Source organism: Galleria mellonella, unplaced genomic scaffold (genome assembly GCF_026898425.1).
Source record: "Galleria mellonella isolate WM207_F2 unplaced genomic scaffold, CSIRO_AGI_GalMel_v1 utg1650, whole genome shotgun sequence".
Classification (NCBI taxonomy): domain Eukaryota; kingdom Metazoa; phylum Arthropoda; class Insecta; order Lepidoptera; family Pyralidae; genus Galleria; species Galleria mellonella.
The window spans coordinates 223,509-240,521 of record NW_026442010.1 but is presented as its reverse complement, the minus strand read 5'-3'; the positions used below and the strand labels follow the sequence as shown (position 1 = coordinate 240,521).

General features: G+C 33.5%; 2 protein-coding genes across 4 annotated transcripts in view; one reads left to right on the top strand and one right to left on the bottom strand.

Moving 5' to 3' along the window:
* Positions 1–17,013, bottom strand: part of LOC113514422 (glucose-6-phosphate exchanger SLC37A2) — a 221,768-nt gene that overhangs the window by 76,482 nt on the left and 128,273 nt on the right. The gene's annotated exons all lie outside the window — the stretch shown is intronic.
* The window catches only part of LOC113514443 (uncharacterized), a 38,052-nt gene continuing 22,106 nt past the window's right edge, over positions 1,068–17,013 (top strand). Inside the window, exons 1-3 of one of the 2 annotated variants that reach the window (XM_052892783.1) lie at positions 1,068–1,425; positions 6,918–7,678; positions 9,879–11,000. In XM_052892783.1, the coding sequence (XP_052748743.1) occupies positions 7,070–7,678; positions 9,879–11,000 (1,731 nt within the window). In that variant the 5' untranslated portion in view covers positions 1,068–1,425; positions 6,918–7,069. Of the gene's footprint in view, positions 1,426–1,487; positions 1,638–6,917; positions 7,679–9,878; positions 11,001–17,013 lie in introns of those variants that run through there. The other variant, XM_052892784.1, reaches the window with a different exon arrangement.

The following is a 17,013-nucleotide window of genomic DNA, read 5'->3' as shown; positions in this document are numbered from 1 at the left end:
ATCACGCTACATTACGACTATTTTATTATGCCAAGACAACTTATTAATTATACGCTAAAAATTGTTATATTTGGACCAAAAAGTTTCTCTTTAATATTACATGAATTTACCAGAGGGAGACTTTGTACGAAAGTCGATTGCGTGGGTACCTCTGTCCCATTCGTGTTTCAACCGTGAAGCAGTTGTGTTTGCATGGCTGTGTTTCGGTTTGAAGGGTGGGATATGGCGTGAATTTACTGGGTACAGAGGAATAACACCTGAGTCCTCAGGAATGGCAACGCATGGGGGGTATCATGGGCGAAACAGTATACTCTGTTATGTCCATGGTACTGCTCATGTGTATAGGCGACGGTTACCACTTTCCATCAGGTGGGCCGTCAGCTTGTTTGCCATTCTAAGTTGTATAAAAAAAATAAAAAAAACATGAAAATAATCGAAAGTCATATTGGAACTGTTTTCATGTGACAACTGCAGTGCGTTGAACTCTACGGTGAAACTATTTAATTGGATGTTACAATTAAATATTTCTAAAATTTTAGGATATACCTACACCAAAAATTATTAATTTAATTTGGCAGAAGGCACAAGATTACTATGAAACCAATTATTAGAGTTTTAAATTATCAAATAATAATAGGTGTCTTACACTCTAATAATAGCATTAGAATTAAAAAAAATAGTATTTTGAATCTCCTGAAAATATTTTTCACGTATAATAAATATAAGAGATACCATAGATGTAATTTTAACATTTTAAATTGAATGGGAAATGTGTAGCGACATCTCGTATTGAATAGAATTTACTAGTATTCATAGGGAATTTGTACTGTACAATGCCATCTATACATGAATAGTCTAATTTTGAAACAATGAGTATAACAACATTTTAATACATTTTCTTTTTATTAGAATCAAATATTTTTTATCCTTTATTATTATAATCAGATTATGTACATAAATATTATAAAGATTAAACAAATATAAATTTAAAACTGGCAGCAAAAAAAAGCAACGAACAAAAATTTTCTAAATGGCAACTCTGTCAGCAAAAATTAAATTAAATCACAGATTTATTATTTAGCTCACAGAATCTCAAATATAAACTTTATTTTAAAGCAAGAGAGAGTATATTTATCAGAAATTGCATGTTAATAAGACATTCTATCGTTTGTGAAGGAAGTGGCATAAAAATAGGATTGCCAACAATTTCAGTGACGTCACGCAATGGAGCTACGGACTTCTAAAATTACAGACAGAAGAAATTTTAATTTTGCCGTATACGCTTCATTTTCTTCTATTTAACACACGAAAGTGACGATATCCGTGTACGACGCGTGTGAATATAATTGAAATATCAAAACCGAAACGCCAGAAGTGAATCATTGTGATATTGAAGTTACTTGGTTACCAGTATTTTAATATTTTGTGAGTATATTTTATTTTCCGTCGTAGTTGCAGTTAACTATCGATTTATTAAATAAGCGATATCTCCCACGTGATGTTATACCATAAAGATGAACTCAGTTAATAGGCTAAATGCCTATGTCGAAGATACGAATGATATGTTGATCTAAAAATAATACTTCTTTGGTATATTTTCGGAGATATAATTCGTCAATTGGCCTGTGCGATCTCCGGTGAGTATGAAAGCAGTTATTGCGCCTTTCTCGCGACAAAAAAGCATTGTACTTTGTGTGGCCTTGATATTCCAAATCAATTTTTCTCGTGCTGGTAGTGTCAGGTTACAATATTCATTGGTATGCGCTCTTTGACCATAAACTAAGTAGAACGGCTTCCTTTGCCGCCTTTTACTATCTGCGCATATGGAAAATTGTTAATTCGATAAAGTACGCAAGCCGCAAGGTTCTATTGACCTTGAGTGGGATTTGTATGCCTTATTGTGAAGTCACGAACTGGTTTTTTCAATGTTTTCGAGTTGCGAAGCGCCCGCCCCGCCATCTGTCACTGGGCCACTACTCAGTCATGTGGTCAATTTGTCAAAAAATTAATGATTTCCTTCTCACAGTCAAGGCCTTCTCACTATACATTATTTTATAGTTACTTTTTGTCTAGTGAACCTAACTGCATGCCATCTAGAGACCTACAAGTTTTTTTTTATTTAGGAAATAAATATAAAGGAACTGCATCCACCCATAGTGCAACAATGATAATAATGTTAATAATTAGATAAAAATTATACTATACCTACCTACAAAATGACCCTAAAGTGTTTTTATATTGTCTTTACACACATATTTTGTGTTACTCAAATACTCATATTTATTATTAAATAAATTGCTTGTTTTACTTGTTAACCTATCATGTATAATGGCCCATTTTTTTAAATAAGTATGGAAATGATCTGATTAATGTAGTAAGTTAATTGTTAATCTCTATGTATAAAATATCTCACTAATCGTAACATATCTTGAATCTTGTTGTGTACAAACTTGATATTTTGCAATCCTTTGATATTTCTGAGATTTTGCATATGTTGTAAACATCCAAAGATCTTAGAAAGTCCCAAATCTTTTCATGTGAACAAATACAATTTATTAACCTTTTATCACATTAAAAAAAAAACAAATAGTGTAACAATTTAAATTTCTTTCCATTTTTTTAAAAAGTTGACTAACGAGCATTGATGAAATATACTTAAAACATATAATACAGTTACAATAGTAGGAATTCTTTTTGCATTACTTATATATGTATAATATGTTTAGTAAAATATGTGCATGCCAAATCTTATATTCACCGTAATGGCAATTGTTATTAAATACCTCTGTTTATTACATTAGGGACCGCAGTTGTAAACATATATATTTATTTTATTTTCTAAACATGATTTTTCTAGTAACAGTAGTAGTAATTTGAAACCATCATGCTTAAACTAACTTTCAAACAAAAAATATGTTGAAGTAAGTGAATTTAGGAACTATGCTGGTGCAACATGACAAATATTTTATTTACTAACTATAATTGTGTGAAGGTACATGTTCGTAATTATTTCCAGTAACAAGTTGCAGTTTAAGGGACAAAATAAGTTCTCTTAGGGGGGAAGTTGAGAATGTTTAAATTTGTCAAATTAATTACAAAAATAATGCAAGACATGTATATTAGAATTGAAGCTGTGATCTCGGTTTTCTCTGTCTACCCCTATAATGATTTTACCATTGAGATAAAAAGAACTACTGTAGTTTTCCATTCTTATGGCAACTGCCAAAAATTGTAGGTTTTGTTTAGTGTGATTTGACAAACCTCTGTTTAAAACGATTTATAAGGTAACCTTTATTTATAATTTGTATCATTCTTGGAAGGGAACAATAAAGAATATTTTTTTATGTAACTCGTAATGGCAAAATCATTCATTCATATATACCCTAGGCTTCATGATGATATCATGATTTATTAGCAAATGATATTTGGTCATTATGTAATAAATATTAAGTACTTGTATAGATTACATAAAGTGTAAATTATTGTATAACAGTATTCGGAGTCTACAGTTAGCAACTTATTCGAAGACCTTGTACTAAAGCTAATGTTTATCTAGATTATGCATTATCTTAGTCAAATTATCGTAACAGTTGTAGATATAGCGATAGTAACATAGTAATTTGTATGTACAGGGTGTAATAGAGATAATACTGTCCGTGACACTGGATAATTTTTTCCTTAAACTATTTTTTATGTCTTCACATGGACATTTAGTTTTTTCTTATGACACTTAGTATGACAAACAAGCTAATAGCCCAAGTGATAGAAAGTGGTTAAAATCTACATAACAGATTGCACTATTATACCCATGATGCCCCTCATGTGTTACCGTTCCTAAGGACTAAGATATGCCTCCATGGTAGTAAAATACAATATGGGAATATTACATCTTAAATCCTCAGGAATGACAGTGCATATGTATAACAGTGTATTTTTTGTCTATGGTGCACCATAGATATGAATATGGTACGATATAATAATGAACAGTTCTTAGTTTATTCAACTTTTTTTTCTAATCTTTGTATTACTGGTATAGTATGTGAGATTTGTAGCCAAATTTCAAGGCCATAGTGTCAGCATAGATGAAAAATTTAATAATTCTGTCTTACATAATCATGATTTGTTGTATTTTTATTATTTGTTTATTGTAATTAATAACAAGTAGATAATTTTATAAAAACCGACCATACAATTATTTAGAAATGCAACAAAAATTAGAAAAAAGTTAGTGTACCTCTTTTATCTCAATGTTGTAAAATTGAGTTGTGGATTTATAGTAACGATAAAGTATATAACATACTTGATACTTGGGTAACAGTGCAAAGGCTACCTGAAAGAGATTGCTCTTTAGTGATAAGACATCCATAGTTTTTTTCTTGGCCTTCTTCTAATGCTGTCTCTAATACATGTTTTATATGCCTACTAGCAAACATTGTTTTGCCATCCACTGGGTCTTTTTTTTTGTATCAGGATAACAACTATCCTATCTCAAGTTGGAACAAACAATACACATTTACAAAATTTTCTTAAAATCAGTTGATTTTGGAGATTTTTTTTTTAATGAGTGATAATGAAATGAATAACCCCGCCTGCGCTATCGGTATACACTGGCGAGGCACCAGTGAGGGATGATAGGTGAGGATGAAAGCAGGTCAGTTAGCCCATCGTGACAAATTCCACTAGAATTAACCACGATGGTTTCCAGGGGAACCGCGTGGAAGTCGACCTGATAGGATATACTACTAGCAATGGGTTCATTAGACCCCATTACTAACAATCCCTACCCCCCGATTTTTGGAGATTATATTTGAATGAACATCATGACATACAATTTTTACATATAAGGATATTTTTTATATAAACAATAATGGTAATAAATTTTAATGAATAATTACATAATTGTTTGCCACACACTTTTATACACCATGTACAATAGATTATTTTATGTTTATTTGGGGCACGTAGTATTAATTGATGCTTTTTTTATACGACAGTAATACGATTATAGTAGGTTCTACAGTGATTATCAGTGGTCACGGGGAGGGGGGGGGGGGGTATTGTGAGCTCTTAAAACCTAACAGTTACGGATTATATTGAGTTGCCCTGCACATTGGTAGGTGCTAGAATCATAAACAAAATAGCCTAGTTTCCTAAACGTGATAAGATTTTAAAAAAAAATGAATAGACCTAAATCATAAATGGTTTAGAATAGAACATTCTGTTTTCGTCACATTCACATGTCGTATTATAATAAGAAGAAACAAAAACTAGTTTTGTGGTTATTTAGAAGTTAAATACGTCTCCGGAACTGAGTGCATGCACGTGACGAGTTATAAAAGTGAATAAAGTTAGTGTTGTGTTCAAAATCAGAGGCATTTGAAATTAATTTGCTTCTGTCTACCCTGTAAGTAACTGTAGAATATTATGTTCACGTACTGGCCACTAATAATTTTGTAATTATTAGTGGCCAGTACGTAACAATTTGTTCTATTTATTCTTTCAATGAATAAATTAGTGTTTAACCAATTCGCTTGCGTATCACTACACGGTGGCAGCGATGCGTTCGTTTTATAGTTTTTAAATTCATATTTTATCATAAATATCATTTTTTTTTAATTGATATAATATATTGTAAATTATATTGGTAAATATGGAACACTCGCTTGCGTATCACTATAGATACCTAGCCAAAAGGTGGTCAGTTCAATTGTACACAGGCCGTCCCCCTGGAGTTACGCCGTTTATCGGTAGTAAATTGTAGAACAAAATAAACTGCTGTGACCTGTTCAACACTAAGCCTTGCACAACACGATTTGTACCTAATGGACCAGCCTGATTGCATTTTTTTTTAATTGACAGTAATGCAATTTTTACATCACCTGCGGTTAACAATATATTATCTGACGGACCACTAGTGAACCTGCCTTTAACGTAGTTATGGGTATTCTTTTTTATCATATACTTGGGAAATAACGAAAATCCGAACAATGCTGTCTTGTATCTCATGCACGTGATACAACCACGTGCATGTATCTCAACTTACCTATCGATATACATATAATGTGTGTTCTTTAACTGGTCATATGCCAGTAAAGTATAAACTATACAAGATGGGTCTATCCTCGGACACATTGCAGATTGTGCGGTGAGGAATCAGAATCTATGGACCACCTGACCCTCTAAACAAGTGGCAATCAAATTCATCGATGGAATCGACATCGCTAGCGAGTCCGTGATTTGGAATGAGACTTCTATCTCACGGACTCGCTAGCGATGTCGATTCCATCGACAGATTCGCTTGCCACTTGTCTAGAGAACCTGATGTTCATTAGTAAGTATGAGTCTACTGGGAACGGCTTATCCAGATCCAAGGGACTATATATATCTTGAACCGCGGGATATCGCGGAGTAACACAAGATCTAAATGATATAGTATAAGGCAGCAAAAACAAAAGATCCCAATGGGTCGACGTGAAACGGCTTAGCTGATCTCATTTGCAAATAAAAGATAAGATCGATAGATTTCTTTGCTACTCATTTAGGCAGCCTGGTAGAGAATTAGGAGACAAGTGGCAAGCGAATTCGGCAATGGAATCGACATCGCTAACGAGCCCGTGTGATACAATGGGATAGCAACGCCAGATGACTTATTGCAACTCACAGACTCGCTAGCGATGTCTATTCCATTGACGGATTCGCTTGCCACTTGTCTAGAGAGCCTGAGCATTATACTTTTCTACTGTGAATCGCCAATACGTAGGTATTTTTAGTTTCAGTCTGTAGTAAGTGCAATCACAATAAAAAAATGCACATCTATAATATATAATTGATCTTGCTTCTCAGTCATGGCCTATTCTCCATATCCTTCCTAACAACATAAAAACACTCGGTATTAATTATGTCCATCTTTGTTACAGGTATAGTTAAAATAAAAAAAATGCAAAGAAAGCGGCCGCCGTCCAGAATTAAAAAAGTTACATATATGTAGATAAGTTGTATATAACCTAAGCGAGCTATGTGATACAGCGCATAGGATAATTATTATTTAGTAAAAAATATATCAATCACAATGCCTGTCGTGTCTCCCTCGAGGTATACCTCCACCTCTTCGAGCCTATCTGGCTCCTACCGCTCCACGTTGACCTCGTCGTCAAGCTTAGAGAAACCATATTACAGAAGCAGCAGCGGCACTTATGTTACGTCAACACTTAGAAACTCATATGGAGACAGAACAACAGAGTACAGATCAAGATACTCGGACGTCGATGGGAAAAGGGAGAGAAAAACGTCGCTAGTGGAATATTCGAGAACATCCCGCGCGCCGAGTATCACCGATTCCGACAGTGGAATCTCGACTCGATATCGATCTGAAAGAAGCGAAAGCAGATCCAGAGATATATCGACCACGAGAAGCGAGAGTAGCAAGACGTCTACTGAACCGAGAAACAAGAGAAATGTGATAAGCACAGCCGCTCTGGCCATGTCCACGGCTGAGTTATACAATAAGTATTCCCCAGCAAATTACGTGCCGTTAACGCAACGAATCAAGGAACAGCAGCAAAACAACAGCGGGGAGATAGCTAGGTCTAAATCAATATCTAATGACATCGGCAGACCACCAGCGGCCGACCCGTCCAGGTCCAGGAGGGCGCGCAATTCGGCTGCGACTATTACCGAGGTAAATATAAAACGTCTGTCTTGTATTTTTCCATATAGTATCTTCTCACTTGGGTGTCTGCGAAATCATTAGTGTTCACTAACGTTTATGTATAAAACTGAATTGGGCCTCAGTTTTTGAACTTTGTTCAGTGCAATAACTTGGAATATTAGTTTAGAGTTTTTTTTTTTTAGAATTAGATAAACTTTTTTTTTTATTTTCTGAAAACGTTGACTTACGCTCGAATATTAATCACATTAAGTGTATCCTCTAAAAGCATTGCCATAAAAGTGATATTACCTCATTAAACGACATCTTGTGTTGACCCATTACATCAATCAATTTGGAATCCCTAACATTAGTCACGTTGAGATAACACTAATTAGTGCAGTTAATTTTACAGAGATCTATACTATAAAAAATTATCAAAAAACAACAATAATTATGATCTTAACCTGGAACCTAGTTTGAAAAATTTGGTCTATCCGATGACAAAGTATTTCTTAAATACCTGTATTTAGGAATCTTAATACAGTAGATACCACCAATTATATATTTAAGAAAATTCAAAATTGGTTAAGTGTACACCTGTTGTTGAGTTGATAGTGTTTTGTAGTGTAATTTAAAATATCAAAAATTAATAAAATCTGTCCAAAATAACTGAAAGATTCGGGTTCGAATACCATCGTATTGAAATGTAGCGGAAGTTAAATTCCTCAATCTAGTATATTTAAATGATTTGTTCTTCTGGGAACTAAAACTTTTGATTTTAATACTACGGCGAGTCTGTCACTCAAAGAGTAATGTAGAAATCAGTCGTAACATGTTTTAAAGTGACTGGAAGTCAAAGATTTTTAGTAATATTCTTTGCAATCAATCAGCTTACTGCTAATTTTGGTCCTGTATTTGTCACGATAGAAATTCCATTTTTATTAGCAAAACAAAATCTTACGCTGTTCTATGATCGTATTATTAAGTTACTATATATTATTTTGAAAAAATAACCATGTCCACCTGTGGGATGTTGTTTAGATTTCAATACTCGTTTTTAAGAAACGCTTCCCGTGATTGGCAACGTCGTCATCTGCCATTATTTCTAATTATTTTTTAATAATTATAACAGTAATACAATAGCTAGTACAGTTTTTGTAATTGTAGAATTAAATATCAGGCCACGGAGACTCAAAACTTGCTATAGAACAGTTGAATCTCTCAATTAAAAACCTCTTGAATTACAATACAAATCTGACAAAACTTAAATTCAAACAGGATGCTTAGTCCAAATCTACAGTAATCTCCAAACCGGAACGTTATTGACCTTGAAAAGGCTGAATACCTAGTCTTTATTGCCGAAATTCTATTTATAGAGTACAATAACATTATCTGCAGAACAGGGTCAGTGGGCCGTATCTGCTAGACGAATAACGGGTCTCAAATTTGTATTTAAAGAAATATTTTGATTTTCACTTACGAAGTATTTAAGTTTTGTATTTTTGACTTTGCTAATGGTATATTTGCAACTTCACCGCGACCTCTTTTACGATAAGTAGATTGATTAAATTTATTATTTAATGTTCATCACAAAGTTTCAATAGTTCTTTTTCTTTTTGTATCTATTGTATTTATGGAGGACAGTAAACCGTAAAAATCAATTTTAACCAATTTTTTCGCCAATCTTTGTCGAAACTATCATGGAAATAAATACTAAAACCGGCTCTCATCCACATTTTTCCATCTTTACCCTTGCATTTTTTAAGAACGTAGTGAATACAATTGCACTAATTCAAGATTGTACAAATATCATCCCAAAAGCTAGACCTATACCATCTAGTTGATTATTGTTTGATGTTACAAATTTCGCAGGCACGCAATATTGTGTGCGTGTGCGTGTGTGTGTAAATACATTAACATCGCACTAAGAAAGAGCCATCGGTCGTTTTCAGCTTTAAAATATAGTATCATCGCTTGGGAGGCAGACCCTCTTTTAAATAACAACATTGACTCCATAAGAGCTGCCTTTCAAATGATGTAATGCATTAGTTACATAGACGCGGTACAATCTATGTAGCATCAACGTTTTCCTATTATTTTGTACGTGGAAGTAGTAGATGCTGCATATATAATTGTAAACGCCACTAAACTAACACACACAATCACAGGCCGCAATTTGGTTCATTATTGATATCATAAAAAAATAAGCATTCGTTTTCAACAACACCAGAAACCGGAAGGCAGAAGATCAATTAAGGAAAGCTCGCCATCTTCCAGTTACAGTAAAAGGAACTCTATGACTAATGGAGTCAAAGACAGCAACGGCAACGATGTGCCTTCTGTATCCGATATTAGAAAGATATACGATAGTAAAATGACTGTAACGAAATTGCCAGCAAATGACACTAGGTATACAAACAAAGCATCGGTTGAACAATATTTGAATAAGTTGAAAGATTGCGAGAACGGATCGGCCGGTTACACGAAATTACCGAAAGATGAAAAGCCGGTACCTGTACATTTGCCTTACGTTGATAAAAATGGAGTAAACAGATGGGAAGTGGGGTCTTCTAGCTCTAGGTCGAATTCCAACTCAGATCTGTCTATGAGCAAGACTATATCCGAACCTGTGTCATTAGCTAAGCCATTAGTTGAAAAAAATAATTCTATGTCAACATCATTAACGACAAAACTACCTCCAGATCGTTTAGCCAGTATTAAAAGCCAACTGGATCCAAATAATCCGATAGGGAAAATTTTGGAAAAGTCCACCGTAATACAAGTTGAAAATGGCGATGTAGATCACACTGAAAGAAAGAAAAAAAATGGTACAGATTTAAATACTCCAAAAACTAAAGAATCTCTGAAAAATGATATCGAGAAACAGGTAAAGACGCCAAAACACACATCTAACTTTGCTTCTTACATACAGATTTCTCAACCAATAGCAACTGGTACTTCGACGCCGAAAACTTCGAAGCAGATTGAAATTAACAATATTATTAATGAAGAACTGTCGAAGAATGACGTGCAACCTGCAGAGCTTAGGAAATCTAAAGTTAAACTTAAATATATCGATTCAGAGCAAGATGATCAATTAGTGCTCGATAATGACATTGAATCTCCTAGCGGGACTGGATTCGAAAACAAAACATTCGAACATGAAAATTTCCTTAAGAAACGTACTGAGAAAGAAAACGGAGAAGATAAGACACAAATTGAAGACGGAGTGAAGTCTATGGAGACAAGTACTGAAAGTACTTTTAGTGAGCCGACAGAAGATTCAAGTCCCGACACTCCATCTTCTAGAAGACGAGTCTTGGACAACAAAGATTACGACGACATAAAAGCGGTGAGTAATCATTTAGACATTTTTAATTGTTTATTGCAGAATTTTCAATTACAGTAAAATTTTAAAACTTTCAGAACTAGTTATTGAAAATTCTAGCAATACTCAAAGACATAAATTTTGGCTCTTTTTTGAATGCACATTAATTTGATTTTTTTTTTTTTTCTAATAGTAATGTCTGATTGTCTTCATTGAACACATTTTCTCATTTGTACTGTTTAGTTAACGTCTAGGATCCTCATTTGTTTTTAATTGAATGGTGTTTTTATTGAATAATTCTTATATTTAACTCTGTAGATAGTCTAGATTTTAATAGTCTTAACTATATACATATTGTTATTTTCTGTAAATTGTGGACACCGCTGCTTGTCTGATTCTAATGGATCATGTGAAGACGGTGCCCTGTGTTGTCAAGTTTCTAGACTGCCCTCGTATTCGAATTTTCACAAATGGCTTATTTAATATTTCTCATTTAGTAGCTAATTACTAGTAATTCTTCCATTTGAAAAGACGATCTGAGAATACATATTGCTCACTCATCCCTTACGTTGAATATACAGCGAGTGAATCATTTAAAATGACATCTCTATGTTTATTTTTAAACATATTAATCGACATTGCAAACAAATGTGTTAGGTAGGTGTTAGGTGTTTTTAGTCAGAGATCTTTATTTAGTAAACCTATTATATTCATAGAACTTGTAAATAAATATTTGTGACTAATTGTGGAGAACATTTCTGCAAACGTAATATAATGCCCATATATGCCAATAGTCAATCAATCTTCGAAATCTTATTATGACTATTGAAAAAACAGCAATGTAAAAATTTAGAACACAGATCTAATATCACTGTAATTAATCGTTGACATTTCTCAATCAGAAGCAAGGACCTCAAATCATAATTTCTCCCGAGTGATATATAACAGTTTTATATTACACCTACGAGCAAATAATGAAACAAACGCTTAAAATGTAAGATATCTACATATCACGGAGGCATGGTGGTGGCCCAACTTAGTCGACCGCATTGAACATTTTCTCTCTACACATCGTCATTTTGAATGTGAATTTAAATTTGATTTTATCAATCAACTTGTTCTTTATGAACATTAAAGAGAGTCGACAAAGGTGTCAATCCGATTTATCACTTTGTTTACTCTGAGATCAATGTTGTGGTGCCATGGTCATTTCCTAAAATTTAAATTTGATCGTTAAGCAAAACTAACGTTAGGACGAGAACTGATTGTAAAACAATTTTGACTGAATATTTCTGAACAGTAATTTCGCTGTTCAGTTTGTTGTTTATATCAATTATTTATATTTAATATAAACAATCTAGTTTTATACAACATAAATCTTGCAGCCATCCTCTCAATCGTATATTAAATCTGCTCTTAAACATTATATTGAAATGATATTATATTTACCATCAATGTTATCAATAACAATTAAATTTTAAAGATTTGCTCCAAACGTAACAAACGAGTGAATTTGAAATAAAAGCTTGTAAAATACGTAAGATATTTTGTCTATGTAACGCACCGTCTGGACGTCGAAGCTCTGTATAAATATTTAAAAAAATCGGTCCGTTGACCTTACGAAGTCCATTGTAATACTTAAATTTAATTCCCCAGTGCGTCATTGATTCCGAATTTTAGAATAGAGATAGTCTTCAACTCGCAAAAAGTTAGAACACCTAATCTGTCTAACTTATTTAAGAGCTGCGCTCTTGTCGATGGAGCTCTAAGAAGACCTAATGATATTAATAATTCAAAAAGATTTGCCACGGCATCAGATGCCTTCTGATAAAATGATTATTCCTAAAAAATCATTTAGATGAATGTCTAAATCACGTAAAAGCTATGTGCAAAATTTCACCTAGTAGTTTTGATAAATCAATTTTGAGAAGTTCCATAGCCGACAAAGACATATTTTAAGGCATTCTTTCATACCCATAGTGTCGTCTGCATGTCTATAGATCTCTTTAATGCTATTTTTATGACGATTACCACTTGTCCATTAGGAAAACCGTCAGTTTATTTTGGATTGCCATAAATATAAGAAACTTTACTGTATAAAAACCCTTTAAAATCTTACTGTCCGAACCTAAAATCTTATTTTTTGCAAAAACTATCAACTACTGGACACGTTATCAGTTAGGCAGTTTCAATTATAGATTAGTTCTGAATCCCAGAACTATATAAAGCACGGGTTCGTTGACATATAAGAAGTAGGTCGTTTATTTGTGTGTGTTACGCACCAGTGTGCTTCGTCATAGGTGTAGGTCGTTGTATCTACTGTTGAACTCGCATAGAAGATTCTGCAGATCCATTTCGAGGCATCATTGGAGCCTATCCACTATCATTATGATTGTACATGTTAGAATGCAATCTATAATAAAAGAAAAAAAAAACAGTTTACTATCTAATCATCTAAACCATTAAGACCAAATTTAAAATTTTCAAATCCTCTAAATAGTCTTTAGAAATCTCCACTGTAACAGAAGAAACCCAGTTGACGCTGATGAAATCTTATGGCTTCTCCTCGTTTTAATTTTTTTGAAAGAAAAATTACTATCATTAAAACAGGACTTTAATATTTTCGTATTTGAAGAATATAATTAAAACCTAGTCTAACGTCTCTCGCCTGCTAAATGTGATATTTAAAAAAGACCTATTTAATGGTGTTATTCATCATGTCTTTAGTCGAAAATAGGCCGCCAGCTCGTTTTGCAATTCCCACTAGTTTAAAAAACTCAGCCCTAACACTAATGGTTTTTGGGCGGACAATAATATCTCCATCTATATCAATCATTTCCGAAAATTTTCATTTCGCATGGACCTGAATATGGCATCGTAACACGGAGATATTAATATACATAAAAATAAAAAAATGGGTCTCCAGTCACAGATAATTTTAGATTGGATATCGTCAATAGATCGTCCTTCATGGAACATCAGTGATCTATCGCCCATCAACCCAGTAGCGCTGGTAACATTTTTTTTTTTTTCCTATATTAGAAATATCACCCAGCGGTTGAAGACAAGTACGAATTAAAATCGTAATTTAATGGACCAAAAAATATTTCTTATTGCGTTTATAACAGTAAAAGAAATCGAGAACTACGTCATCCGAACAACCTTAGTACCTCAAATAGTATATAATGTCATAACCACATCACAATACAATCTTGTTGCCTTGGTACCTACGCTAGGAAGCTCTATCTCGCTTGACGACAAAACCTATGATAAGTACTACAGACGAAATCCATCGTGTTTTATGGTTATGGGCAGACTTTCGCCGCCAGCCCTGCTTCGTCTACTTTAAGAAAACGATAGATGACATACCATGCCACACATTCACTAGATTTCAGAGACAATACGCGCCATGCGTCCTCTTTTCGTCAGAGTAGAACTAAAAATACTCGCACTAAATGTTACGTCTGGAAATAAAATAACGCGGGATAACGTCTCTTGGCGACCTATAGAGCACATTTTTCTACCACGTGCGAATTTTTTTTTTCGTAATTATCGTCGCCATCTTTGGTTCCATCAAGCTCGTAAGTCAAATTATCTCGCGCGCTACAAGTGCAACGGAAACTGTGTTCGAAATATTGGTAAAAAACATAATAAATTTATAATATTAATAGATAGGGTGAACTCTCCGTTTCCCGCCAACTTTTAAAGCACTTCGCCTATAGTCGAACTCTGGCCGCTTGAAAACGTTGACATTTGCACACGTTCCAATTGACAACTGTCAAATTTTTCTGTCAAATGTTTTCGAAAGTATTTTGCCGTTTTGAATAGGTTTTTTTTTATAATACAGACTTTTATTTGCGTGAATTTTATGATTTGTGAAAAAAAAAAAGCTGGTTGTGTTTTGAGGTTAACGATATTTTTACATATTTTGTGGCTAGATAATGGTTCAGCCACACTGGTATGCAACGGTGCAAACACGGTGGTTAGTTTAATCAAGTTTAACCTAAAATCCCCTCGTGTCTTAGCGGCATTTTTAAGCCCTCACTTTGAGAAGAGGTTCTCAATTTGCCAATATAAATTTTCTGTGTGTATGTTACGCAATAAATAATCCTGAACCAATTCTGATTGTATTGGTTTCATATTCATTTTGGGATGATTGAAAACACTGATATTAAAAATCATGAAAGAATAATAATTAGACATCTTTTTTCTCTGTTATGTCATGTTTAGGTACATACTAGTATAAATGACGATATTTATATCACAAAAAAAATGATAAGAATTATTGATTATCAGGCTTGAGATATATCGAGCTATTACGTGTAGCAGTTGATGATATATTGTAGAAAGTGCTACATGTATATTTGGTATTAAAAATGTTCCTTCTATAGTAATTAATTCTTTAAAAATGTTTTTGAAAGTGCTAGTGTTAAATTAAAAATGTTTGATTTTACTGGTCTTTTTCAATAAGGGAACTTACCAATATTTTCCGAAATTTGCCACGGTACTAAAAGACATCGACTATTTGAAGATGTCAAGAATAAACAGATCTGTCTACCCTCTTTTAACATCCTTCCACGCTTTCCGTGATCGTGTTAAATTTGCCGTTTCGAAAACTAGTGATCGTTTTTATAAGACTTTCGCATAGCTCGATAGTTGAACTCGTATGTTCCTGATGACTTGAAACCAACTTAGTGATTTAAATTTGAACAATTCTCGGCTTCAATTGCTTAATAATCGAGACAAAAAATGGCGCTTGGAAAAACTATTCAAAATTCTAATACGGTAAGTTCCATTATTAAAAATACAATTAAATTGTTCATTTATATCTTTATATAGCAACTTGAGTTAGATTACTGTTGTTAAAAATGGTTATAAAAATTACTACTTTGCAAGGGAAATATGACAGCTGCTAACAGTCAATTCAATTACTACTTATTCGTCATTGGTCACTGCACATGGCCATGAAAACCCCACGAATACCGTGGTTCACAACTTAAACATTGAAATAAAGTATGTGTATATTAAAAAAAAAATGGAAATAGAAAATTATTTCGTAACATTGTTTATCTTTAATTCTTTAAAATACACTTCAGTGTATCTTCGATAATGTATGCCAAACACAGTACGACCACTTTCTTGCGTCAGTGAACTGACCATTATTGATTTTATGTTGTTTATTTCGCCAAAAATGACAATTAATACTAATGCACGCAATTGTAATTATTATGCCGATACGGAGAGATCGATCTGTAAAATTTCGATCAACTCAACAAATTTTAAATAACTTGCTATTTCTAAGTTTAAGGGAATAAAAACTAATTTTACTTAATCTCATCCGTATTTTGCTTTTCATTGTTCATTGAATGTCAACAGGCCCCACGTGTTTGCCTTTGACCCTTATTAATTGGGTCATTTACTATCACATATATCATAACTATAGCGAGTCCATTGTGCAATTTGGCACTAACTACCCTTTGGCATTGCAAACCGGCGCCAGTAACGCACTGCCAGTGTGCGCTGCACCTTCGCAATGTCTACTTCGTGACGTCAGGCGCGCGCGAAATGATTTTCCCCGCCATTTTGCGCTTTCTCCCGCCATAACTGTCAAATTTGACAGTTGAATTTTTGAAACAACCAGCTTTTTTAATAGGAAAAAAGTGCAAATATCAGTGTTGCCAGTTCGAAATATTAAGTGACCTTGATGAAGTGAATTATAAACTGTCCTTCGGTTGTGCTACAATCAAAGAAAGTGAACTATAAATGAACAATAATTATGTCTTATTATAAATGACTTTTAAAAATTGAAACTGTGACTTTATTGTTTTGAAACCGAAACTCTTCAATCGGAAATGTAAACATTGACCGTTCAAAATATTGTGTTGTCCATAAAAACATTGTCAACAGAAGTGCGATTCAAGACTTTGTGTTAATTAGGCAGCCATTGACAATTCAAACTGAATTCTAATTAATTATCTTCTAATATTTTGCCTACTTGACTTTCATCAGTAATGCCTAACTGAATTATAAATTCCTA